We start from the raw sequence: 27,087 nt of genomic DNA on the forward strand, positions 1-27,087 counted from the left end.
CAAAGAGTTTTGCAGAAACACTCTGCATGTTCTCAGGGCATAAGGCTGATTGGGCAATAGGAATTACATTGGAAAACAGTATTGAGTTTAGTATTGTATGCTGTATTTTGACACTGTCAGTATTGATACATTTTGACGTCTGCAAAGGAGTTTTAATTTAATCTCGGCTCGGGTCTTTCTGTGAGGAGTTTGCCTGTTCTCTACGTGTCTTTGGGGTTTTCCATGGCTTCTTCTCACAGTCTAAACACTTGCAGATTGGAGACTCTAAATTGACTGGAGGTGTGAATGGCTGATTGTCTGTGTATGTTGGCCCTATGATACACTGGCGACCTGTCCAGGGTGTACCTGACCTCTCACCCCCCCAGATGAACCTCAGAGGATAAGCGGTGTAGATAATGGATGGATGTTTTCAGGTTTTATTCCACCTTTCAGATGATCATGGGAATGTCAGTGATCAGTTTTTTTGCTTTGTCTAATGTTTGAAGTTACGGACCGGATGTGTAGATCTAGAGGTGTGATTATTTTGACTGCTCGACACCCGTGTAGATTTCTCTAAAAACCCATCCTCTCTGCAGCTCGCCCCAGTACAAAATGTCGGCTGAGACACTACAGATAACAATCATTTTTCTTTGCTCCTCATTCCGCTCCTGTCAACTCCATCTCTGGTCCTTATTTTAGACAATGTGCGCTAATTCTCTCGGTCCCGGTGGACGATCTGATCCTCAGACTCATTACTCTGCTCTAATGAAAGTCAACTCTGATGCATCACTCGCCACGAGGGGTCTTGAGCTGTGTGGTGTATGTTCTCCTGCAGGAGGTGGCCTCAGCACCCACTCCTCCCGTCAGCGAGCCTCCAATCGATGTCGACGACCTTGAGGAGTTTTCTCTGCGACCTGCACCCCAGGGGGTCCGAGTGAAGTGCAGAATCACCAGAGACAAGAAGGGCATGGACAGAGGCATGTATCCCACCTACTACCTGCATCTGGAGAGGGAGGACGGCAAGAAGGTGAGATGTGTCACTGAGCAGAAACATCACTACCTTAAAGAAACCTAATTTAGCCAAACGGCTGTTTTCGAGGGTTAAGAACAGAGGATATCACACCTTGTTAAACCCTATGAGCCAAATTAGGATTTGTGATTATGGGCTATACGGATAACATTTGATTGATTGATTCGTGGCTCGGCTCGTCACAGGTGTTTCTTCTAGCTGGCCGGAAGAGGAAAAAGAGTAAGACGTCTAATTACCTCATCTCCATCGACCCCACTGATCTGTCCAGAGGTGGAGAGAGCTTCATCGGTAAACTGAGGTAAGTCCTCTGAGGCCTCGGCACATCGCACTAGGATGTGTGTGCACTGAGAAACTGTATATAAATCAGAAGTGCTGAACATGAGTTTGTATCTGCGTCACCAGATCTACAATAATTATTGTACTTCTATAAAATATTGCACCCTCTGTTGCATCAGTAATGCCACAATATCCTTCCAAACATTACATTTTTTAACGTTACGTCTATTCATCCAATCATAATTGGCACACTGGGCAGCGATGTATTTGTTTTTAACAAATTGTCATTGTTTTCTTAGCTAGGATCCGTGTACTAGATTTTTCCCTAAAATACAATTAATACAATTTAAGTTACTGGTACGATGCTTCGATTTTTCCAATCTTGCTTTGTGTTTCTTATTTAACTATAGCAATGTTTTGTATTGATGTGTTATTATTAAAATCGTATGGATATTTAATCTGATTTCATACATTTCCATTTGTAAATATCTAGAAAACATTGTAAATCTAGACCAATTCCCTCATTTATAAACTCTTATGAACCCTGTGACAAATTGCGTCATCAACACTTTTCAGTAACGTTCATAAAACTGTGACGGCAGCTGCAGAGGAATGAGTCGAGAACAAATCAGCATCTAACTGCTAATTTATAAACAGTCAACAAGCAGAACTTGCACAACATTATATTAAAATTCACATAAGACACGATTTAGTAGAGGAGTGCAATGTCTACCACTCCTTTTTTCAGGAATGAAAATGTTTTATTTTCATGATTGTATGGACCTTGTACTTTTATATCTCCCTCATAAATATATATTAGCCGTACATTTAATGTTTTGGATTGGCAGGAAGTGAGTGGCCACATAATCCTTGGAAACAGCCTCAGGGCTGTGTTAGTGGCTCCATGGAAACTCCTCAGAGTTTAATCAAATATGGCTGTGTGCAGCCTTTAATCTTCAGAGCCGCCTGACAGTCGGTCGATGCGCTGCTCGAACCTTTGCAATCAGAATCCCTCCTGAATGATGGAGATCTAAATTTAAATCAGCACTGACCTTTCATCCAGTGATTCTCAACTTCTTGAGGGTCCTGGTCTAATACAGGTACGGCCTAAAAGAGCTATTCAGTCAACTGTCTGGAGCTAATGACATGTGACAATTCTTCATTCAAATTTCTGAAAACGAATAGACCTATTTCGTATGATTTGTTGAAGCTCATACTTACTTTCTCAAAAATGTTTTACGAGAATTTTCTAAATCCAGAGAAATCCTTAATATTATTCAAGGTAACAGAATGTTTTAATTCCATAGTTTTGACCCGCAGCTTTGCCTGACGCATGATGAAGCCAGTTCTCCAGTCGGCTGTTTTTTCCCTCCATTGTTTGTGTAGGTCTCTTAATGGATCAGGCTTATTCTGTGTAACGGGAATAAAACTTTCATTCATGACCTCATCTGTGAACATGATGTGCGCCTGAATAGTGTTAAGGAGATTTTCTTTGGTAATGTTGTTGAACTCCCATGATCCTACTGCTTCAGGTCATCAAACTAGGTCTTTTGTTTTTGTTTTGACTGAGAGACCCCTTGTGGCCAAAGTTACATAATGTATGTTTAAAGCTGCACCTTGAAAAACAACTCTGTGACATTACTATTTATTTGTAGTTGTGACGTAGCAGTTAATACTTCTACCTGGAACATTATAATGTTGTTTGTGTTTATGGGTCTTTCACCTAAGACACACACACACACACACACACACACATGTCCTAAGTGTTATGCTTTCTCTGCAGGTCTAACCTCATGGGAACCAAGTTTACCGTATACGACAGCGGTCTGAACCCGATGAAGAGCACCACCAGTCTGGAAGCGAGTAATCTGCGTCAAGAGCTCGCAGCCATTTGCTATGTGAGTTGGTCGAAGCACTTCTCAACCCGTGAGAACCTCATCAGTTTGGACAGATTGTGCTGAAGACACACGTTATCTAAGACAAATATAATACTGTATATTATATGATACGTGATATTACAGTAATCCAGTTATCACAGAAATAGTAAATTATAAATAATAAAAAAAAACTATTTAAACAAATCTATAACATTTTGCCGTATCATTTACTGGATTAACCCAATTACTTTTGCTTTATAAAGTCCAAAACTACCTTACAAAACAGGATTTGACCATAACTCACACATTTAATACATGGAGTCTTAACTATAAAGATGATATGAATCTGGATTTAGATGCAAATTGCTTCTTAACAACGAGGCAATCATTTTAGTTAATTTTTCTCTCCTTCCTCTTTGAATTCACAAATATAAAGATATAGATAAACAGCTATAAAGAGAAAAAGAAAGTTGTCCTACTACAGTTTTGAATATGTTTAATAATATATAGAGGACGTTTTCACATTTGTCGAACACTCACAGTTTATGATTCCCTCGATCTAGGAAACCAATGTCTTAGGATTCAAAGGACCTCGCAAAATGAGCGTCATCATTCCTGGAATGAACATGGACCATGAGAGAGTTTCTATTCGCCCACGAAATGTACGTGTTTCCTGATTCCCACCAACTCAACCTCTTCTAACACGTTAGTAACTGATCGGATATGTTTGACGTCCGCGTCTCAAGTTGTTCCCTCTGTCGTCGTCCCAGGACCACGAGTCCCTGCTGGCCAGGTGGCAGAACAAGAACACAGAGAGCGTGATTGAACTCCACAACAAGACGCCAGTGTGGAACGACGACACACAATCCTACGTGCTCAACTTCCATGGCAGAGTCACTCAGGCCTCCGTCAAGAATTTCCAAATCATTCACGACAATGACCGTGAGTTCCAGACCTACAGTATATTCATTGATTTAATGTGCAATCCAGTACAAAGGTTCATGCTTTCATTACTACAGATCGGAGGGGGAAGTAGAAACTAAAAAGTTTAATTTTTTAGACAAAAGATGATAAATGATGAGATGTGATACTATTATATAAATGACAAAGATGAATGTGTAGTCCTATGAATAAATACAATAAAAATGTAATTTAAATGAAAATTTGCTAATTATAAACTTTTATTTCACTTCTTCATATCTTCCCTGTTTTAATTCCTATATGATTGTTTCATGATTACGCCTGTCTTCTTTTAATATTGAATACTTTTGTTCTTAATGATGAAGGGGGGGGGGGACATTGTTTTAAAGAGGCATAAGGACATTTGTGTCCTTGTTCTCCTCTGCAGCCGACTATATTGTGATGCAGTTTGGCCGCGTGGCAGAAGACGTCTTCACCATGGACTATAACTACCCCATGTGTGCCCTGCAAGCCTTTGCCATCGCCCTCTCCAGCTTCGACAGCAAGTTAGCCTGTGAATAGATCCCCGCCCGACGTCCGGAGGAAACTGCTCCATCTGTGCTCTAAACAAGGGCTGTTGATGTCTCCCTGGGCTGGGAGCGGATCCCTGAGATCTTCAGACCGCCCCAGTGTGTTGGAAGTCCTGCATTTCCCCAAATGCCTCACGGGACTCAAGTTGCGTATGTCTGTGTGCGTGTGTCTGTGTGTGTGTGTGTGGGTGTGTGTATATGTGGGTGTGTTGGTTGGGGGTTGGGGGGTTGGTAAGGGGGCAGACAGAATGGTCTCGGCCAGTGGAAGAAGACAAGCACAAAGAGAATTCCACTTGCAAAATCAAATCCAGTTGTTTTGATAACTATAGTCATTTTGTACTGTAACTGCATTATAAAAAAAACAGAAACTGTTCTTCATGTAGTAGTGAGAGAAACCTAACATTTCGTCATCTGTAAATTATCACTAACAGCTGCACATCTGTATGTTTTAAAAGTTGACTGGGTTTTATGTTGTTTGCCACACGGGAAAAAAAACAAAAACTTCCTCAAGCATGAAAACTGATCACATAGTTACTCAATTGCAAAAAGAACATGCATGTCACGATATTTATTTTGTTATTTATGTATTTATTACATGTTCATTTTAAGTTGTGTCGTCATTTGCATCTGCAGTATTGGCTCCACGGAGCTGCAAGCACATAAATTAACGTCTCACAAAGTGATATCTCTTGTATCCGCACATAACAATTAGGGACTTTGGACATGAACAGGGCAGAGGTCACACTGTGCTGAGCAGCATATAGGAGATTGTGCCAGTGTCATGTATGTGATTGTATGGGACGACGGTGCACTTTACTTTGAGGTCTGTTGTGGATGAGATTTAACTGTACATACATTATTGTGCCTTTGAAGACTAATTCCAGTGTTACGCTGCAGCCGTGAACTCAGCTGAGCTCGATCTGGTCTCTGCGATGCTTTCTTCTCCGAAACATGCAAAGATGTTTCTCAGTAGCTAGTTTAAATCAAGACTCCTTTTGCGAAAAATCCATTCAGACTGATTAAATATTGAGGGGTTGAAAAACACTCCAGAAAATGATGATCCTAAGTGCACGTCACCTTTGTGATTGACCGTGAATATTTAAATTATATTTTCCGCCCTCAGCACAGATTTAAGAAGTGATGAATCATTTTCATTGAGCACACACACATCTCAGTTGTTATTTGCTTTATTTTCTCCCCTGTAGTGGAGCTTGGTACATTCCTGGCAGTAAGTTCTTATCACCCGTTTATGGCTGTTCACATTTTTACTTTTTACACATATTATTCCTGTTTGCTCCTCACAGGGGCAGTATAATTTCTCAAATATATGATGGTATTTTGAATTCTATGACGGTTAGGAGGGGAAAAAAAGAAGATGATGAATGAAGGCAAAGAACAATCTCTGATACCGGTCTTGTTACTGTGGTTTATGAGGAAATCTTTATCAAATGTGTTATTCTTGTACTCAGCTGTGTTCTAACTATTTTAAATTTCTATTTTAAAATCGTTAATACTCTTGCTGTAAAGTCTGCTTTTCATACACGTGTCCAGGAGCCCAACGTTCGCTCATTTTCTGTTTTTAGTGCTTTCGTTGTAATGTACAGTGAATGGTGTACAATCTACTGTGGTGGTATAGACACAGTTATTTGATCATGGCAAAAAAAATTAAACTTGAGTAAATCAAAACATGTGTTCTGTTCTTTCCGAGACAAACTGAAAGAAAGGAAGTAGTGATCAGGGGGACAGGGACGGGGACTCATAACCTATACTGTGGCCAGCCACAAGGGGGCAATCGAGAAACTTGAGCCTCAATTTTATTTTCTCTGTTTTCTGTTGTTCATTTTCGTCCAATCAGAGAGAGGCCCTTTGACCATAGGGTTAATGAAGTCACATGCAGAAGAGGTGACATTTTACTTTAAACATATCAATCAGCATTTAAAAAAAACATAACTCATGTTGAATAAAAGATCTCCAGCCACCATTCCATCATCTATATAACTATATATAAGCTATATATGGTTTTCCTTGGAGGGCTGCAGGGGGGTCAGAGCCAATCACAGCTGATCCTGGTTCTCGGGTTGCCTCACATGCTGAGACAAACAACTACTCATGCCCACATGCAATTTAGAGTCGCCAGTCAACCTGACCTGCGTCTCTGTGTCCGCCAGGTGCTCCAGTTTCCTTCCAGCTGTCACCCTAGCTTAAAATTATAAACGGCTATATTGTCTTGCAATATGATCTGGTTGTTTGCACAAACTACCATTGGCTGGACAAGAGGTCCCATCGGTCAAATAAGTCCAAACTCCTCTGTAGCGGGTGCAGGGTTTGTAAAATAGGAACAGCATCTGTTCTTGACTTTAGAGTAACAATGTTCAAAATCACTTTTGGAAGGAAAGGGCAGATAAGTAGGTGTGTTCAACTTGTATTGTTGTATTCTCTATTCCTTTTGTATTTTTTCTGGTGAAAGTTATAAACTGCCAGTCTTCCATACTCTCTCCTCATTTCCCATTTCTGCTGTCATGTTAACAAAATAACTGAATTAATAAATAAAATATCTTTAAAATACAAAATAAAATACATCTTTATATGAAACAAGTCAAACTGCTGCTTTGCCCTGAGATGTTGATACTTTATTAAAAACATATTGGAATCATAACAGAATGTAAATTATAATAAATAACATGTTGAAATCTTAATAACCTTTATATGAATGCTGAGAGATGAGATTGTTCTTGAGCTTGTGTTCTGCGTTAACACACAAAAGATAAGAAACACTTAACAATATGAGGAACACTGATGTTTCAAATCCAGCTTTAGGTGAAGGTCATGTCCTCTACGTCTCTCTTCTGTTCCTCATCCTCAGCCCGCTCACTTCTTTGGGGACGTCTGCCTGTGTTTGACCTTCATCATCCTCGGATGTTAACAAATACTCCTCTTTATCCTCCTCTGCTTCTTCCTCCGGGTTCGGGCAACCTTCACAGCTGAACAGCAGACTCTCTGCCTCCATCACTGGATCATCTTCATCGGCCTCCTCTTCTACCTCTGTCCCCTCGTCCTCGTCCTCCACCTCTTCCTCATCCTCTTCCTCCTCGTCCTCCTCTTCCTCCTCTTCCTCTTCTTCCTCCTCGCCCTCTTTAGGATAGCGGAACACATCCTGTTGGTCGCTGAAGCTTATTTGCTTCTTCCCTCCATTCTGACACTGCAGCTCTTTGCTCACCTCCAAACCGAGTCTCTCCTGCTTCTTCTCTGCAGAGGGCCTCGATAAATGAGGACTGAGCAGCTGCCTTTTCTCCTCCTCCTCCTCCTCCTCCTCCTCCTCCTCCTCTTCATCCTCCACTTCTTCCACCACCTCTATGTCCTCCACTGCTTCCTCCTCTTCTTCATCTTCATTCTCCTCTTCCTCCTCATCTTCCTCCTCCTCTTCCTCCTCCTCTTCCTCCACTTCCTCTTGCTCTTCTTCCTCCTCGTGCACTATGGACAGCTTCCTTGCCATCAACTCTTCCTCCTCCTGCTCCATCCTCTCTGCCAGGGCCTCGGCAGTGGGCTGGTTGCGGGGCACCTCCAGTGTCATGGTGTCAAATCCCCGTCTGACACTGGGATTGTCATCGTATTCTGGGTAGGTCTCGTCCGGGTAGCCTGCATCGGTGCAAAAATACAGACATCAATTGAAATGCAGTATGAATTCTCAACTAAAATGTGTTTGATTGCTTTGAGGCCAGGATCTGATCTAGATTGGAAAGGTTATGTAAGGATTATTGAGGATTCAGATTTAGGCGTGCACCTTCCCAGTCTGCACTGTAGGGGACCTCCTCCGCCTCCATCTCCGGCGTGGCTCCCTCCAGGTCTTGCATCCGGAGGGAGATCTGTCGAAGTTGCCTGAGTAATTTCTCCTCCTTCTTTGATGTTGTAGTTTTACTCTTCCTCCTTCTGCCACTAGAGGGGAGCAGAGGTACGGAAGTCAGGTCACGAAGTTGATCTTATGTAAGATAAAATTCATACTTTGGCCATTTACTCATAACCTACATCAGTTCACTTCATGCTATAATAAGACCAAAGGATTAAAAAAAAAATAATAATGAAAGCAGCAGCATCTGTTCAGTGAAAATATGTCAGTGGGCAATTCTTTCATTTGAAGCTCTTTCATTTCCAAGCCAGGTCTGCACTCATTAAGCCCCATGTGAAGCAGTTTCTCTAGTTCTTGTGACCTATGGGCAAAGAGAAGTCTTCTCTATAGAAGGGAAGAAAATAAATCCTTTACCTCCCAGAAGCCGTGCTCTTTCGTGAGACAATCCTCTCCATCATCCTCTCGGCGTGCAGCAGCTTCTCCTGAAGATGGGCCAGCTCGTAATTCGTCGCTTCAAGATCTACATGCGAAAATAATGTTTTAGAATTTCAAAATATAATGGTGAGATTAGTATATTTGGAAATAAAATGGAGGTGTGGAAATTAATATGGGTAAAGGGATGAGGGCAAAAGTCTCACATACTGATTTTGTTTTACTCTTCCTTGGGCCTCTGAGGGTCGTGGAGGGAGCTGGAGCTAATCCCAGCTAAATTTGGGCGAGAGGCGACTCCCATCGTATCACAGGGTCAACACATTCAACCTGACCCCCAACCTGCATCTGGACAAAACCCCATGTGGACACTGGGGGAACATTCAAACTCCACAGTACGCTCCTGATCAAGATGGGAGTCGAACTGGGATCCGTCTCTCTGTAAGAGTGACAGTGCTAAACACTGGAATTGATTGTCACTACAATTATTTGTTCAGGGAAATAATCATAATGATGACATATTTCCCATTAACAGGTTAAATCATTTTGTTTCTTTTCATATGTACAGATAAATTGGTGGCTATGGCACAGGAAGTCGATGGTTTGATCCCTGTCATGTCGAAGCGTCTTTGAGCAAGATACTGAACCTTAAATATCCCCTGATGTAGTGACTGTGTGAGTGATGTATGATAGAGAAAGAACTGCACATAAGCACCATTCACGTAAACTTGCTCATGGTACTTACTCATTTGTTTCTCCACGTGTGTCTCTGTAACTAATGTATAGTTTCCTGATTCCTTCATCTTATTCTTACAAGTCAGCTGCAAACATGAAAATGGTTAAGATGGCATAACAATCATTTAAAAAAAAAAATCCATCCTGTACACAAAGCTGCTCTGAATCAGTGGAACAAGTTACAGCTGTCACAGAGATAACGCTGGTATTTCTCTCTACATGACATCACAGAGTACAGGATGATGCATCTTTCAGTTTGTGTAAAGGTGTATGATAACACTTCATATCCACGTACTGGCCTCTAAACAAATTTCACTCTATTATGTTATATTTACACTCCCACCAAGCAGTTCCCTCATAGTCATCACCTTGTAGATTATATTGATGATGTAGAGAAGGATCCCAAAGCCGTATATTGGAATCACTTGAGCCATCAGGTTGTATTTTTTGCCCCGACCGATGACCTTTACTTTGGCCATGGCATCTGCAATGTCCGTCATGGAGTACGAGGGGTCCCCCCCCCACAGCTCCGGGTCGTCTGGCAGAGACAGCCGATGCATCAGAGGAGGGTAAAATCCAGGCCCAACTGGAAGAGACAAAAATCAACCAGTCAATCAATCATGATCAATAGGTCAAGCAAAAAAAAGTGCAATAATGTTTCACATTGACTTCTTATCAATCAGTGGTTTCTCTTTTAAGAAATCCAATATGCAAATAGTCGGAGTATATACAGTGAGAACCTATATCCTGGATTGCCAGCACAGCAAGTTTCCCAAAATCATTTTTTTTTTAATCACTGACAAAAATGGCGAAAGAAAAGTGAGATCTGATTAAATTCTGGATTCTTGTACATAACAATAACTGTTTCTGAAATGATATATATATATTATGCATTGGACTTTATAAAACATGGTAGTCAGTAATGGTAGTCAGTCAACTTAGATATACTCACAAACATTCAATTATACTTTATAATAATATTTCAGTCAAGGGTCCTTTTTACAGCAAAACGGGTACTTTTACTTTGGATACTTTAGGAACATTTAGGTGATGATACTTTGTACTTGAATATTAGTAGTATATATAATGCTAAAATCACAATGATGAACCATGCATGCTGCACTTCTTCATGTTACATATTAAAATGTTCACTTTAGCTGCTTATTGCCTAATGTCACTTACTTTCCTGCATATATTTAAATGAACGTCGGTAGTTCCGGTATTGTCGGTAAATTTTAAGGAAATCGTTAGAGGGAAACAGACAGCTCTCCTTCAAAATAAGAGTTTGTGGTTGCGAGGCACGTTAGGCTGCAGCTGTTTAATTTAAGATAAACTAGATAAATCAAACAAACAGACGTTTACAGCGTTTAGAAAACATTGATCCATCGAACAATGACATAAACTTTAATGAAACCAGTCAATACTCGGCTAAGGGCACATTATTTTTGAATTGTTTCCTACATCGTGAATTAACTCGCTGCACAGACCTGCCTGCACTGTTTAACTCACTGAATGAAAACACAATGTCATTCTGAAAACGTTTTTCCAACAATGACAAGTGGACAAGGAAACACAGACAGCTCACCTGTGGAGAGAGAGGTGAGTTCAAAGCTTCTTACGGAACACAACAAACATGGCTGACCACATCTGTGGTGGCTAATGTTTGATCAGCTGTTTATTTTATTTGTTTGTTTTCTTTATCGCAGACAAAAACCACAAGAGGAAACTGAACGGATTAATGTCTCAATTTCTGTACAAGAAATGTGTTGCACTTTTTTGTACTTCTTTTGTAATCTGATACATTTATTTGCTGCATGCAAATAATTTGTGGATTTTTTGCATTCAGCCTTTTTCTATCTATATTTTCTCTATATGATGAGTAAAAACTAATTAATTTTCAATGTCTACTATCTTTTCTTTAGATTTATCAATGAAAAAAGCAGCTTTGTCTGTGTCAGTCCATAGTGGAGTTGATCAAACATAACAATGACACACAACTCTGCAGTAATATTCATTTTCAAGTGTGAAATCCGTAGATATGTTGTGTGGATATCTATTCAAAATATAAATAAATAGGCCCCAAGATATTTGAACATGTGCATGTATAAATGTTAAAAAAATACAAAACTTTATTTCTGTATTCTCCTTATCCATTGTGTAACATCATGATATACATTTTCCTTCCCAGCCTGGGCCTAACGCACGGTGCAGAGAGTAACAGCTGGACACATCAACAACAACATCAGGAACCAAAAAAAGAGATGGAGCAGGATGGAGATGGCTGAGATGGATGATGATCTGATAAGCCGCCTTACCCTCCGGCTGCTCCATCTCCTTCCTCCCTCTGGGTAAAAGCATTCTGGGCAGGAAAAGAGAAACACAGAGAACGGAGCATGATATGAGAGTAACCTTCTGGCAAGTTGTTATAGACATGTTGTCTCAGAGAGTGATTTCACTTGAACGGTAAAGCTAGTGTCCACAGATGTCATCTCTCATCTGGTGACGTTCCTGCCCAGATTAGACCAGATTAGTGCTGCTGCGTTCAAGTGCTGTTTGAAATATTAACTACAAATCCCCAGCGAGGCGACCAATAGCCACATATAGCATCATCATTCCCTAAAAGTGAGTGGATTTGGGTTTATTTTTACAGAACAATCAGACTCCCTGATGCATATTTATTGCAAATGCAATTTCAGAAAAGGTTGAACATCATCATTCAATTTAGTTAGAAACACAAATTAAATCCACAGGTTTTAATTTTTGAGTAAATGCACATGGTGCAAATTTGTTCACATAGGCAGATCTCGCTAAATTTATTGGTCTTAACACCCAGGAGGTATCAGTATATAAAAATGTTCATCCCTCAAATATGATTACCTGTTTTTAATGTTTTTTATTTTTTCTTGATCTCCATGATTTAAGGTTGATGCAGCGAGAATCTGAAGCTGGAGAATGAGCTGTGTATGCTCTGGCTCAGACTGTGGTGTAAGGTACGGCAGCTCCCTGTGGTACTGTGTGTTATGTCACGATGATTGAATGAGACGTGATTGTCAGGATAATCAGGGCTTTGCTGATTGACATGTTAGGCACTGTGGAACCTCAGTGTGCATCTTCATGACAGCTCCCAGTCAGTTAATTATAATAGGACTGATAGAAATAACAGACAGATGACTTGACTGCATCACGTTGTGATTGGTTCAAGGAGAAGAAATGACAAAGCGGGGAAGTGATTCCCAGATATACCTGCTCATGTGATATGATGAATCTGTCAAACTTTTAAAAATATGGACAATATTTTTTATTTTCCATTGGAAATTATTTCTTTAACAGACAAAACCCAGGATCCATTAAATGTTCTGCATCAAAACCTTTGAATACACAACCTGCATGTGTAAGTTTAGTATTCACGATGAGCACTTGAATACAACACGCGACCTATTGACTCACAAAGTCTTTGAGATCGCTGGTGTGTGTTTCATACCCACCAACAGCAGGGGGCAGTACAGGCTCAGTCACAGAGGAGTGGCACTTTAGAAGACAGGATACAGATTGTTTAAAGTAGACTTGATGAAAGTCTACGTGATGAAAGATAGTTTCTTGTTTGTTTTTTTCTTTCATTATTTTTTCACTAGAGAGAGATCTTCACTCCGCGCTGCCTGTGTTGCCCTTAATATTAGGGACTTAATATTTGTATTATGAGTTAGTAGGTGACATTGTAAATAAATTAGTTTGTAATAATGTATTCTCCATTGAGGAAAATAGAAAATTGTAAATGATTTATACAAATTTTAAACAAATCACTTAGCACAAACATTGAATTAGAACATAGTATATATGATGGAGAGGTTGTTACTTTTAATATGTATTGTGATATATATCTTACTTCCTCTTGTGATATTATTGTCCGATACTGTTTACGTTGATGGTTGTGTGTGAGTGTCATGCTGAGATCAGTCTTTGATGTAAGAACGGATGGAAACTCAATGGGCTGCAGTGAATTATGAAATGTTTACTTCCAACCGTTTTTCACATTAATTTGAAGGTAGGTTAACTCTCCAGTTTAGCTCATTAGCTCAAACCAACACCCACAGAGTTCACGTATAGGTGGGACATTGGGGACTTATTAGCAAAGACCATACGAGGGACGGGAACTAGCACATGTATCTTTCACAGAATTGTCAGGAGACTTGAGTTGTTTTTTTCTAAAAGGGGGATCAATGTGTCAAAGTCTAAAGGGGTCAGATGAGTAATTGATGCTGTACAGGTGATCACAGGTTGTTTAGGTGTCTTGGTTGTTTTCGTTAACAGAGAATATTCTTCAACTCCAATGTTCATCTGTGTGCATTTGCATAGATAGTCACTCCCTCTGATAACTGCCATTGTGCGTTCACGTGTGTTACTTTAAAAATAGTTTACGGTTAGGAAAGGCATGCAAATGTTGTGAAGAGGTCTGTCGATTTTTCCAGGACTCATATTTACATCATACTCAGTTCTGTCTTTATATTTCATCTTTAGGCCGGCCTTTTATTATGTAGACATACCATCAGTGTTCTGTATCATGCTTATATTATGCTGCTTCAGCCATTTTGCAATTCTGAAAACCGACAGGGATTTTTCTGTCATCATAACCATCTCTGAAACACCCAGAAGTGAACGATTAAATATATTTTCTGCAGTTAGTTTGTAAATTCCTCAATTCTTTACGTCTCTCCTGACTTGCACATGTAATCAAATCCTGCACAAACCTTCTTTTTTTTGTACAGTAGCCCCCATATAGACAAACATCCTCACACCTTTGCCTGAACGCAGAACGTTTTATCATATTTCGTACCATAAAGCTTTGCACTCTTAAATTGGCACCAAAAAAAAAGAAGAAAAATCCATTATTGCCACTTGCGTGTTCAGATGCATCAGCTTAACATTTATTTGGTACGAAGGGAACACTCATATTCTCACATCCCTTCACGAGCTACCTTTGGAATTGATTTTAAGCTCTTAGTGCATTAGAGAGTCCATATAGCCAGCACACCTCTCGAGGAAGTGCTTTAGAAAGGGCGAGTTGCCCTATGTTGGATGTATTTGTGGCAGCATTTGCAGCCGACCACAAAGCCCATGAACACACAGCGAGGAGCCATGTGCTAATTAAATGGTTATTAAGTGCTGCTTCGGCGGCTGAGGCCGGCTGTCTAGTGCTCGGTGTCCCTGTGGAATTGTTACCTCTGAACCTCTGGAGTGAGCTGCCCTGGATAACCTGTCTGAATAGTACTGCTGTGCAGTCATATCTAACGACTTTTGTTTTTCCAGTAGTTGGCCTGTAGCTTCGGGTTTGTGCTGCGAGGTCAGAGAGGGGCTAACTCGGCCACCTCTGACGATCTTTATTTTAAGATGTTGTGGGTTGTAAAATCCGGTTGGCCGTTCCTCTACTGCTAAATATAATTTTCGCTCGTGAACTTGGGCTGGGATTTCTGGTTGCATTGTGAGGCTCAGTTTTACAGTATACTTTCCTCACAGCCTTTGGTCTGCACCCATATAAAACAGTATTACTCTGAGCTGCAGCCCTCTAATGTACCCAACTGCTCTGTTCTCCTCAACTCTACAAGTCAAGTGCAGCTCTTATGTGGGTCAACCCACTATAACCGAGTGGGTGGTGGGCACAACAAGTTAATTCATTACAGATCAAATCCACCGGTGTGTTTACTACTATTCCACTATTTGTACTAGTCTAGTGTGCAGCTCACACAACAACACTTCACACACTTGCTGTGATTGACTGTACAAAGCAACAATACAACAGGGTCTAATCATTTTTAAAGGGTATTTTTTTTCTCATAGAGGATAACAAGCTGCTCATAAAAACCTTTCGATGTGGGATGTGTTGGTGTGATGAGTCGGTCACTTCAGGATTACTGGGTTTCTTGAATGTAGGGAGCGACAGAAGAAAAAATGGGTTTCTCACGATAAGTAAGGACCACTCTACTGAAAAAAGTACTAGATATTATGAGTTACATAATACTACTTCTACTAATAATAACAAACTTTATTTATACAGTGCAACGTTACAAATTGCTTCAAAACAAGATCAAATATGACAAAATACCAACCATACTTTATGATCAACAGAAAAGGAAACAGATGGGACATATTCAAAGAACAACGGTGAACAGGAACTGATAAAAAGATTTCGTAAAAATATGAATCCTGTGTCACTGAATCTGCGAGCTTCAAATCCTCAGGCACCACTGAGGCCTCCCCAGCAGCAACCTGTAGGACAACACATGGACAAGTCCCATTAGATCCATCTCAATATGGAAAATATCAATGTTGTGGACACCATGGTGATGGAGGCTAAGTGAAGAATCTCACGTCGTCATTCCAGTGATACTTTGAATGAAATACTACTTTTTTTTTCTTACCCTTCCCAGGGAGGGTGGGTTTCCACCTCTGGTCATTTGTTTGTTGATTTGTAAGAAAGATAAATCTAAGAGTGCTGAACAGATTTCAGTGAAACTTGGTGGATGGATGTAATCTGGGTCAGGGAAGAATCCACACCATTTTTCTACAGATCTGGATCTTTCACTTTCTATAACATTGTGAGATTTCATTTTGATTTTTCCAATCAAAAACTATCCAAATATATAAGTCTCGTGGCATAAATAAAAAAAACTGTATCCACAATGCAGCTGAATATTCTGTCATAGCTGGCATGGATGAACATTATTGGCCATGCCATACTCCCGCTATAAGCTTTTAATCCTGGGAAACAAATATGCATTTGTGTACCTTCTCTGGATGAATGGATTATAGATTATCACTGCCAGGCAGCATATGATGCCAACACAGATTATGGCTGCTGTATGTCGAGTAAAGCTGATACCACTATTTGGGAAATTCTGGCACCATGAACTGTTTCAAAGTAATATGGATCTGCTGCAGTGTTTGACACATAGAGGGTATTACATTTAGTTGTAAGGATTCTTTCCACAATAGGCTGCTATTTTAAAGACAGAGAGTTTTGAAACGGCCACTTTCCGCCGTTTTCTCCCTGTTTCTGTTTTCTATTCCTATTATTCCAGTCAACTCATCTGTGAACTGGCTCAAAATGTATTTCCATATTCCCCCATAATTGCAGCATTGTTGAAATAAGACTTTCATCGTTCTCATGGAAACCCCTGAGTACACATCAAGCTGTGCAATTACTCAAAAAATAAAACCCGCTAATGTCAGAGTGGTGAAAATATCAGAGTGCACTCCCCATTCCCCAAATCCAGCTGGGAAGTATTAAATTTAAATCTGACCATGTGCATATTCAAAACCACAAGCTCTTTTAAGAAATGACATTCAGACTGATGGCCCATTTTGACTGGTGCTTTTGATGCTTTGTCTTCTTTTTAGTGAAGCCGTAGTGCAGGTACATGTCCCGTTCCTTCTGCACCATACTGTTAATACCAGCACTTGTCTTTTATCTGTTTACTGTGCCTCGCTCTTATCAAGCCTTTAATTACTTAATTATTCTTCAATTAAAACACAATGGACTCTGCTGCTGCAAAAGTCAACTCTTTCAGCTCGTGCACAGCCATATACAAGGCAGGGGAGAGATAGGCTGTTGCAGTTGGCCTTCTATTATGTACTTGGAATAAATGAGATTCTGTTATTCTTTGGATGAAAGTCTGGCCTCTCTGATTATTATGCTAACAGCAAAATATAACATTGACTTTCATAAAAATGTTCATGCTCCTCGAGTCGAGTGAGGAATAGTTTCACATACATGGCAATCAAAGCACCTTCCCCAAACAAAATTACTTTTTAGAAACAGAAATCGTTTTCTTTCTCTATTCATGCAAGTGATTTGTTGCGCAATGTCACCTTACTCAATAGTGGCGGACCAGGTTTATGTCAGGTTTCTTTCCTTTTTTCTCCACTCCTCCCCATGCCTCTAAATCAGTCAATTTATTTCCAAATTGCATGTCGAGTGTAGGAGCAAGGGCTTATGGCAGTATATTAAATCAATGCACCACTGCAGTATATGTTTTGAGAAGGTTTAATTTTTTTCCTCTTTTTGCTGATATTGACTGGGGGGTGCAGCCGGCTTCGAGTGTCATGAAGGACACACTGTCACAAATTGCAATCCTATATTCATGGAAGACAGACAGTTGTGAAAAGTGAATGAGGTGGATTAATGGAGTTGAAAAAGGCTTTATAATATAGGCCAGACCTTGACAGTGTTTTAGTTGTATGGCTGCCAGTCTGCACACTTTAGTTTATTAGTGTCAGAAGGACGGACACTATCACCAGGGTTGCTATTTAAATTTGTGTTGCCTATCACAAACAAAAAGCCCCACACTTTGTGCTGTAGAAACCGTGAATACGATCTCTTCCTCATGTATGAACCGTTTTTTGTATCTGTACAGACGGAGCTACGATATTATTTCAAGTACGCAGTGTGCTGAAGGCCGCTCGAGATCCTATATATTTAGAAAGTAGCAGGTATCCACTTCTCCAGTAGATGGCACTAGATCCTACACGCTGGTCCTTTAACTTCTGCAGTTTACATGTTTAACAGCAAATGCTTAAAAGTTCATGTTTATTTTAATTTTTTATAAAAAAATCAGATTTGCTAATCAATTGGCCAAATTATTTGTTATCCCCATTTGAATAATTAAAAATAATGGCTAGTTTCTGGTGTGATCATTTGGACGACATATCGTACTAATTGAATATAAGCTGTACTAATATATATTTATTTCCATTTTTTTTGTGTGTTATTTTGTATTTTTTGCACATCAGCATCTCTGCTCTGTCAGTAGGTTGCAACGTGTCCACGAAGTTTAGTGTTGGGAGTTTTCTGCTGAAGCAAACAAAGTTCATTGTGCGGCATGATGTGTGTGCTTCATTCTAGGTATTAAACAGAGGCATGGGTCCCCTGTGTGTCTGAGGCACCTTGAATGCCCTTAACCAGCACTAATAGGAGATAATGATTGGTGCTCAACAAAAAGAGAGATTCGTTTTGAATTATTAACAAGTTAACTTTGTAGTGGAGGCACTTTATCCCCGGCGACAAGCAGCCCAAATGTTTGCAAAATATAATTAAGCCGAGGCATCTTTAAATGTCATTGCTGCCTGTGCCATGTTTCAAATTGTTCTGCATCAACAGAATTTAACGAGATGGCTAAGGAATCCATTTCCTGCAAGCATGTGATAAGCCACACATACAGTGGAGCACTTTCATTGATTGCCAAAATAAAGCATTTTGTATGCAAATGTGGGAATGGAGTGGCTAAGCTGATTCAGCCTCATGGACACCAAATAATGGTCTTTACAATTAATACTTTTACATGCTATCCATTGAAAATTTCATCTTCCATTTAATGGCTCTAAAACATTTAAACATGCCCGAAAAAGAGGGGGGGGGGGGGGGGGCACTGTTTTCCAATGGATTAATATGAAAGCCAACAAACAAATAAAGCCATGCATCCCTCCCTCCCCCCAGAGTATTGGTCCCTTTCCTGTCGTCTCATGCTCCTGCACATTTTGGATTAACAGATAATCTTTGAACATGAAGGAAGGTCTGCTAACCCCAAGGGGATGGGATGTAGTGAGTGAAAGGGAGCACGGGATTGGAGGCAGTGCAGCATTGTCTGAAGGTAATGTGCTTGTCCTGTTCTTGTAAACAAGCAGCTCTTTTTGTAGTGTTGATATGGCCTTAAATACCCCCCCTTCACTCCTGCAGGTTGTGTTACAGGAGACCCACAGGTCTGCATAGATAAAAAAGGGGCATCATGGGTGCAAGCAAAAAAAAAAGGTCCAATTTACACCTTTTAAACTGTAGATTGAAAATCACTTGTCGTCACTTAGTGTTTACATCCACAGAGCCTGCTGTTGACCTGCCTGGTCTCATCTTTTTAACAGGTTTGTAACTAACATGTGTACATGTGGATGGACTCTTACCTCAGCTCGGTCTGGAGGTTTTTAGACCAATTTGTGTCCTGTCCTGTTCTTTGTCCTGGCTATTTCAGTGTCTTATCCCGTATAAAGGAGGTTTAGTATTGAACGCCTGCTGTGTCCTTTCCTGCCCTCTGTTCTTTGTATCTTGTCCTGTTCAATATCATGTTCCGTGAGAGGCCCCATCTGTTATTTATTTTTTCTGATGAGTCTTTAAATTCATCCATTCTTTTACGCCGTCATTATTTACACATTGAGAAAACTGAATACATCTCCTCAGATTTGTAACAACTGACAAAGCTATAGACATTATTTGTTATATATCGATGCTGTATTGGTACATAGATGTGAGAAGACGGAACATCTGGTCAATCTTGGTTTAATATTGATTTAGGATTAAACATTAAATGGAGTTAATTTAAATCTCATGATTACTTCTGCAGAGGAGGTTAGTTGTCATTGGCTTTTGTTTGTTTATCTGTTAGTTGGCAGCATAACACAAAACCTACTGGACAGAAGGATGTGATGGTCACATAAAAACTATTTACATTTTTGATTATATTAAATTATTAAACCATAAAATCACTTTCTTTAACATTGTGAGGCAGGATGTTTTTCATAATTTCCCAGGGAAGAATTCATGGATCTTGATAAAAGAACGTCAGACACGTTTAAAGAAATGATACTTATGACTGTGTACACTTTGGTGCACTCTCTGCTCTTCTTGTTTCTTTTTTTCCTGTGCTGCCTTTGTTATGTTTGCTGTCGTCTTTGTCCTGCAAAAAGCTACATTTCCATGCTGCAAACTACTATGCAAACGTAAACATGTAGATTATTGTGTCAGTGAAATTGATTTTTGTGTGTTGGGTGTTAATGCAGACAAAGGTTTTGCATGAGAATGGTACAAAGAACACACATCGCACAGTGATGATTGCTTGTATCTGATGATGAAAAACACAAACAAGACAATGAGGTGGTTTCTAAGTGTTGCATGTATGTTTTTACTAGAACATACATGCAAAATGTTGTAATGGGAATATCCTACTATAGCCCCTATCAATTAATGCTCTATGTTATGGTTAAAGATCAAAGTGACATCATGGATTAAAGAAAAATGTAGACTACTTCCCCTCAGCATAGCATAGCATAGCATAGCATAGCATAGCATAGCATAGCATAGCATAGCATAGCATAGCATAATATCCTGACCAATGATAAGAATAATTTCTGTGAGAAGATTAACATAAATGATCTACAATCATAGATTTTCATTGTTGTAATTAACAGCAGTTATTATACAGTAGAAATGATTTCCTTGTTCAGTATCTGTGATATTGTTGAGTATATATTTGAGTTCTGCAAGCATATTACCTTTACAGTCAAAGACTGGTGGTTTAAGGACGTGTCGTACTTTTCTGCCATTTCAGTGCTTTATGGTTTTTGAATTGTTTTATTCTTTGTATGCATGGTTTTGTGTCTTGCCCATCAAAACGTATTCCTTGTTCAACTGTACGACCTCATCCACTGCCCTCCATCGTTCCGTTTGCACTCTTGCCCTTCACCCCCTGCAGTGTGCCGTTCTCCACAAGGTGAACCCTGTGTGGTTTTAGAGCAAAGAACAGCAACAAAAACTGTTGACAGCAGTGTTTGAAGAATATGAGAAAGCTGAGCTCTTCCAGATCTTCTGAAAAAGCCTAGAGAGTGCAAGACGGGCAAGAAGGACGCTGATGATGGGACTGACCTTCTGATCAGGGGAGCGCGAGGAGGCCTGAGGACAGAATCCCCTCTCTGCTGCCCAGGCTGGAATTTTGTGCTTGAGAAGTGTTTAACTTTCTCAAATCCCGATTGCACTCAGTGGGGAGTGTCCTCTCTCTCTCCCTTTGCCCACAGGTTTAGTGACGGCCCCCTTAGCGCCTGGGCCTGGGGAGCCGGGGGTGGGATCAATAGGATGGCAGCTCGCCTGTATGACAGAGGTGAAGTTAAGCCAGGAGAGAGAGAATGGGGTGAGATAGTGAGGGCTATAGATATCTGAGTAGGAATTATCCATGACACCTGGGCTCTCAAGCTGCAACCTTTAAGCACATGATTTAGGATCACCTCTATTTGTGGGATAGCCTGAGCACATTCAGCACATTCAGCCGCAGCCATTGTGCTCTGTTTGCTCTCACAGCTCCAAATCATTGTCAGTTATTTGTTTAGAAATGCTTTCATTGTTGAGTCCCTCTACCCACGCCGATGCAGCCAGGCAAATTCAATCTTTATTTTGCACCTTCTTTAGTCTCACTTAGTCGTCACGAAGATGTGGGAAAATCGTCTCTAAGTCATTCAGTCCATTCCCTGTATTTTTCTGCACCACTGAATTGATACGAAAATGTTCTTCTTTCAAGTGATAATATATCATTTCTAATAATCTCCGTTTGCTTGGAGAACGGTGTCAATACCCCGACATGTTAAGAACAAATGGAACAGCCGTTATCTCTGGGAAAAATCCACAGCATCTGCTTTAGATGGAGACGAAAACAAACTCTGTTTTTTACTTTTTAAACTGGGATAAACGTGGATGTGACTAAAAACGTTGGCTTTCAGGAGGCTGACATTTAGCTTTTGTAGATGTAGCGATGGATACAAGAGATGGAGCATGTTAATGGAAAACGACGATGTCACGGTTCATCTTCCGAATTGAGGCGCATTAATCCACAGTGTAATGGAAAACACTGATAAAAAAAAATGAATGCGCCGAATATTTGTAACAAGTGGCATCAATTTCCCCTTTGACTGTCAGTGAGTGAAGATTTCTGAGCAGATTACATTATTTACTCTGCTCAGAAAATCACAGAACTGTAAAATCCTTGCTAGTGTTTATATTTTCTTGGTCTTCTTGATTTTAGGGAGAGATTCCAAACAAAAGCAATGTAAATGTCACAGGTTTAAAATTCCCCAATAGTGACAAATAAGCTTATTTTTTTTCATTCCGGCAATAATTAAACTTGGCTTGAACACAGACTTTGACACAGTAATTTCCCGAACAATGGTGCTGATGGCGAACGCCGGTGAAAAATAGCTTGAGGTAATCTGAATGTTTTGAGAGAAACGCCCGGGAGCAAGTTACAGATCGTCAGTGGACCAGCACAGGGTGTGATGATGAAGGAGCATTCGATTGAATGGATTTAAGATGCACTGATACACTGACTGATGAATGCATAAAGGAACCATCATACATACAGACAATTTAGTAGGATTTATATACTAATAGCGTTTTTTGTTTTTTTTGTGGTTGATACCAGTATTAGAAATTTAAAATATAAATGTGTAATGGTTTGATTTTTTAAACTCAAGTGTTTTTGTAATTATCCCATTCATTTCATCCTGTAACATTGTACAGTTGGAAATTTTGTATTTATTTCTATGTTCAACGCTGAGACATGACCTACAATGGGATCCTAACATCGAGGCTTTGGTCGGACATCTCTCCATCCCACGTACTTGTTGAATAAAACATATGTGTCGTGCACAAGGTAACGATGACGAGAGGGTTGTGTTTGCAGAGATGAAACCCCCCCCCCCCCTCCACTCTATCCTCCACTGTGTTTGGGAGAGTTTAGCCTTGATGCATTTTACACCAGCCCCAAAAAACCCGCGTTGACAAGTTATCTGTGACCTGCGTCGAGAGCGCGAATGGCTGTGGTGAAAATCAATCTTCGCCTCTCCTCTCGCCTTAAATACCAGCAGAGCAAACAAACAGGCCTAAACAATACGATATATACCACATATCAATTACACTAAATGCCTCAGTATCTATACTTCACTGTCCCAGGCACACACCAGTTACAAGGCACACATGCTGCTGTAAGACGATAATGGTGCTGCATTGTTCCTCACCATCTGGAGGACTGATAAGGCCTGCCTGTGCATAGTTGATAATGAGAACAGGCAGAGGAAAAACTGAGTGTTAAACATTTCCTTGGCCCATGAAAAAGGTTCCATTAAGTCCACTGACCCCAATTGAATATTAATGAGCTAATTAACGGATTTATTGTTATGCGCAATTTCTGGAGGGGCGATTTTTTTTCAAGTGCTATTATTTTTTCTAATTATTTTCTGTACTTTTTATAATTGAATCTTTGTAGCTGCCAGCATCCTGTTTGTGCCTTGGCAACAAGAAAAAAAAAAGGGAAAAAACCCGTCTGGCATCTGATTCTCCTTCTTTCAGTTCGCTGTAACTACAACAAAAACAAAACAATGTTTCCTCCACGATCCCGGTGTATTTGTCACCAGGACCGCTCCTTTCTCCCACGTCAACGCTTCTCCAGACCTAAAATGTTACTCTTTAAATGCAGCATCCGGCTTATCTGTTTCAGAAATGTACAGGGCAAGTGATGTTCAGGTGTTGGATTACAAAAGTGCAATTACTTGGTTTACTGCAGGCGGCATGGCATGGAGGACTTGACAAAGGTTTAAATGGGCAGTGGCAGCTGGGCTTGATAGATAGCATAATCAGCTGATTTAGAGGATGCACTGAAGCAGTCCTCAGTGGACAGCTGGAGAGTACAGCCAACTGAAATGATAACCTTGGGAGGAATGACTACACTTTGTTTAATGGATAAATAGCATATGGACATCAGCAGAGTCAGAATCCACTCAAAAGTAGATTGTGCTCTTAATTGTGTGATTTGTGTTTACAAATCGTCACCATGGTGTATCATATAGAATTTTATTTATATTTTCTGAAAAATTTACATCTAAGCTTTAAATATGAAATAATCCCAGTTTGTAAGATCCTCCCAGTAGATTTGACCAGGAAACGATCAGGCAGGATATTGTCCCCAGAGAATAAGAGACCCTGGATGCCCTGGAGGGACTGCGCCTCCAAGCCTTCCCTGCACAGGGGTTCATCTCCTTGGGGTAGGAACAAGCTCTGGGAGGGAAATAGACATGTGAGGTGCTCTGATTCCAGATATACACTGAACTCCGGATAATCTCCTGACATTATGTGAAAGGGTTGTATGTGAGAACACAAATACCCAAGTGAGAGGCTCTGGACATTCCCCTTAAATTTTTCCTGCCATCTCCCCAAAAACCACAGATAATGTGTGAGTAAGCCCACGTGAGAACACAGCAGAAGATTCTCAAGAGGATTCAGGACGTGCATGTTAATGACATTTCTGACACGTGATGGACGCAAAACTGAAAAGACAAAAAGAACACAAATATCTCTGTGCTGTGCAAGAAACGAACATAGACGTCAAGAGAGCTTTTGGTGATCGGGGCTGAAACGTGAATCTCTGCAGTGGAATTATTACGTTGCCTGAATCCTCCAGAGCATTTTGTGTTGTTGTGAACATGACGAGAGTGAAAGGCAGAATCAGGAGAGGGTCCGTACCTCATTCTGTGGACATTCTATACTGATGGGTCACAACTCTCTTGTTAAAGCTTGAAACAAAAGACTGAAATTCAACAAGCTCTGAGTGTGATATTCACCTGGGTTTTTATAGCTGTGTTAAGGCAAACGCACAATTTTTCAGTCCAGGCATTAGTGCTATCCCAGGGCTGGAAACAGTACCTCTGTTTGAAAGCGATGAATAAGAAGCAGCAGGGGCCACTGTGATAACCTTTTAGATAACACCAACGCAATTATTATTACATTTCGCTGTCTGCATGTTTGCCTAATTCTGTTTATGACTGAAATTCGATTCCAGCTTAATAAAACCATCAATTTCTTTTGGTTACTTCACCAATATAACTTAGAGTAATGAACTCATTTTGCTGTTGTATGGAAATTTTGTCTCATTACAATAATTTTTGCCTGATCCACTCGGCGGCTGATATTAAGAGAAAGGCCCTACAGACATGGTCCGGATTATTATGCTATACATCACAAAGTGCATTAGGCTCATAAAACCTGTCAACAATAGGGTTGGAAAGTTTGTGCACGTGGCCCAGCAGGATAATATATTTCCTCCAAACACTAACTAGAAGCGTCCAAGCTTACATTGCATCTGTGCAGAGATTCAACCCCCCCCATGTGTTTGTGAGGTCGAAAATCTGCAACCCAGATTCCCTCTGCAATCGGTTGTGATACAGCCCCCTGTAACTGGAGGCTTTTTTTCATAAACATACAGAGAAAACAAAATCGGCTTGATGAAGCCTTCCGTTCGCTCAGACTCCTTGTATCTTGCAGCCGGATGCTACATATGCTCCGACCTTCGTTATTGTTTTAACGACTTAATTTAAGTTTCGATAGAAGCTATAATTGAAACCATGATTGTCCATGTGGTTGGCAAGTGAGTTGCACTCGCACTCAAGAAGCCAGAGCGGGGACAAAGATCAAACGACGGTGCGCAGTAATTGTTTTGCGAAGTGCCTGTCAGCAAGGATGCGTGGGGCTGAGGGAGCCGTCTTTGCACGGCCCTTTAAGGCGTCAAATGCGGTTCTGAAAGAGCCTGATGCTTTTTGAGAGGGTAATCTTTTGTAACAATCAATTACAATACATTTCCTCCCTCTGTCTAGGCACTAATAGCTTCTGTCTGCGCACATGGTGATGCATGTCTAGTAAATATACACTGTTTTCCTTTTAAATGTCTTATAATATGCATGGGGAACACAGAAACACACTATGATAGAAGGGTTGAGCATCAAAGCCGGAGAAGCAATTCAGCTGAGTTTCTCAGTCAAAGAAATGAGAATGGAGCCGTTTGTGGCTTTCCTCCCATTAGCCAGATTGAATTACTGTGTTTTACTTTTAAGGGCCATCTGTTCTGGTTTAAGTCATATTTCTAAATCTGTCATGTTGTGTGTGTGTGTATATGTGTGTTGAGACCACTCCTTTGAAGGGTGGGAACATTTTTTGTAATTTTTTGCTTAAAAATAAAATGACGTGTAAAGCTTGTTGTGACATCTGTGACTTGCATGGAAACGCTGTCACGGTTTGCAAACTTTTCAGGACAGAGGTTTCTCGCATTGGCTGCTTTGTAATAGGTCTGTATTGACAACCACGTGTAGTCAACATATGAATCTTCTGAAGGGAGTTGACTGCAGAACCCATTAAATTAATTTACCCATGTAAGATTCAGAAGGATAAAGACGCATACAGGCTGTATTAAGACAGAAAGAAAGAGACTGCCGCGTGATAAAAAGAGATGTGATGCTGACTGATGTGGTTCACTTAAAGGCCGTCGTGTTGGAAGCCTCATATTGAATTGCAATATGAAAAGATTATTCAAATGCCAGGCAGTGTCAGAACGAGCTGAGAGATCTGCATCGTAGTCAATGACTAATTTTCTCAATTCATAAGGATTGCTTTGTATGTTTAAATAAGCTTCTCAGGGTCTTCAGTGTCAACATGCTAGCGCAAAACTGACACTTAGATCGACCAATCACAGCGAAGCAGATCGGCATGTTGAAGAGGTAGATTCTGGTAAAGAAGATTCTGTGAATTCTTGACCAGGGTCGTTGTCATTGTTACATTGTTTACACTTGATCCGGTTGGTT

At 40.3% G+C, this 27,087-nt stretch overlaps 2 protein-coding genes across 3 annotated transcripts in view; one reads left to right on the forward strand and one right to left on the reverse strand.

The window, feature by feature from the left end:
• The window catches only part of tub (TUB bipartite transcription factor), a 45,557-nt gene extending 38,978 nt beyond the window's left edge, over window positions 1-6,579 (forward strand). For both annotated transcript variants that reach the window (XM_062384996.1, XM_062385005.1), the window contains exons 7-12: window positions 815-1,006; window positions 1,195-1,307; window positions 3,069-3,183; window positions 3,726-3,824; window positions 3,933-4,104; window positions 4,511-6,579. In XM_062384996.1, the coding sequence (XP_062240980.1) occupies window positions 815-1,006; window positions 1,195-1,307; window positions 3,069-3,183; window positions 3,726-3,824; window positions 3,933-4,104; window positions 4,511-4,644 (825 nt within the window). In that variant the 3' untranslated portion in view covers window positions 4,645-6,579. The remainder of the gene's footprint in view (window positions 1-814; window positions 1,007-1,194; window positions 1,308-3,068; window positions 3,184-3,725; window positions 3,825-3,932; window positions 4,105-4,510) is intronic.
• A 693-nt stretch (window positions 6,580-7,272) lies between these two features.
• On the reverse strand, window positions 7,273-12,134 carry ric3a (RIC3 acetylcholine receptor chaperone a). The gene is made up of 6 exons (XM_062393395.1): window positions 11,976-12,134; window positions 10,029-10,246; window positions 9,671-9,746; window positions 8,911-9,016; window positions 8,434-8,585; window positions 7,273-8,288 (listed from the first exon to the last, which is right to left on the reverse strand). The coding sequence occupies exons 1-6, from the start codon at window positions 12,091-12,093 to the stop codon at window positions 7,486-7,488; spliced, it is 1,473 nt and encodes a 490-aa protein (XP_062249379.1). The 5' UTR covers window positions 12,094-12,134; the 3' UTR covers window positions 7,273-7,485.
• Window positions 12,135-27,087: the final 14,953 nt, after the last annotated feature.

This window comes from Platichthys flesus, chromosome 1 (genome assembly GCF_949316205.1).
Source record: "Platichthys flesus chromosome 1, fPlaFle2.1, whole genome shotgun sequence".
NCBI lineage: Eukaryota > Metazoa > Chordata > Actinopteri > Pleuronectiformes > Pleuronectidae > Platichthys > Platichthys flesus.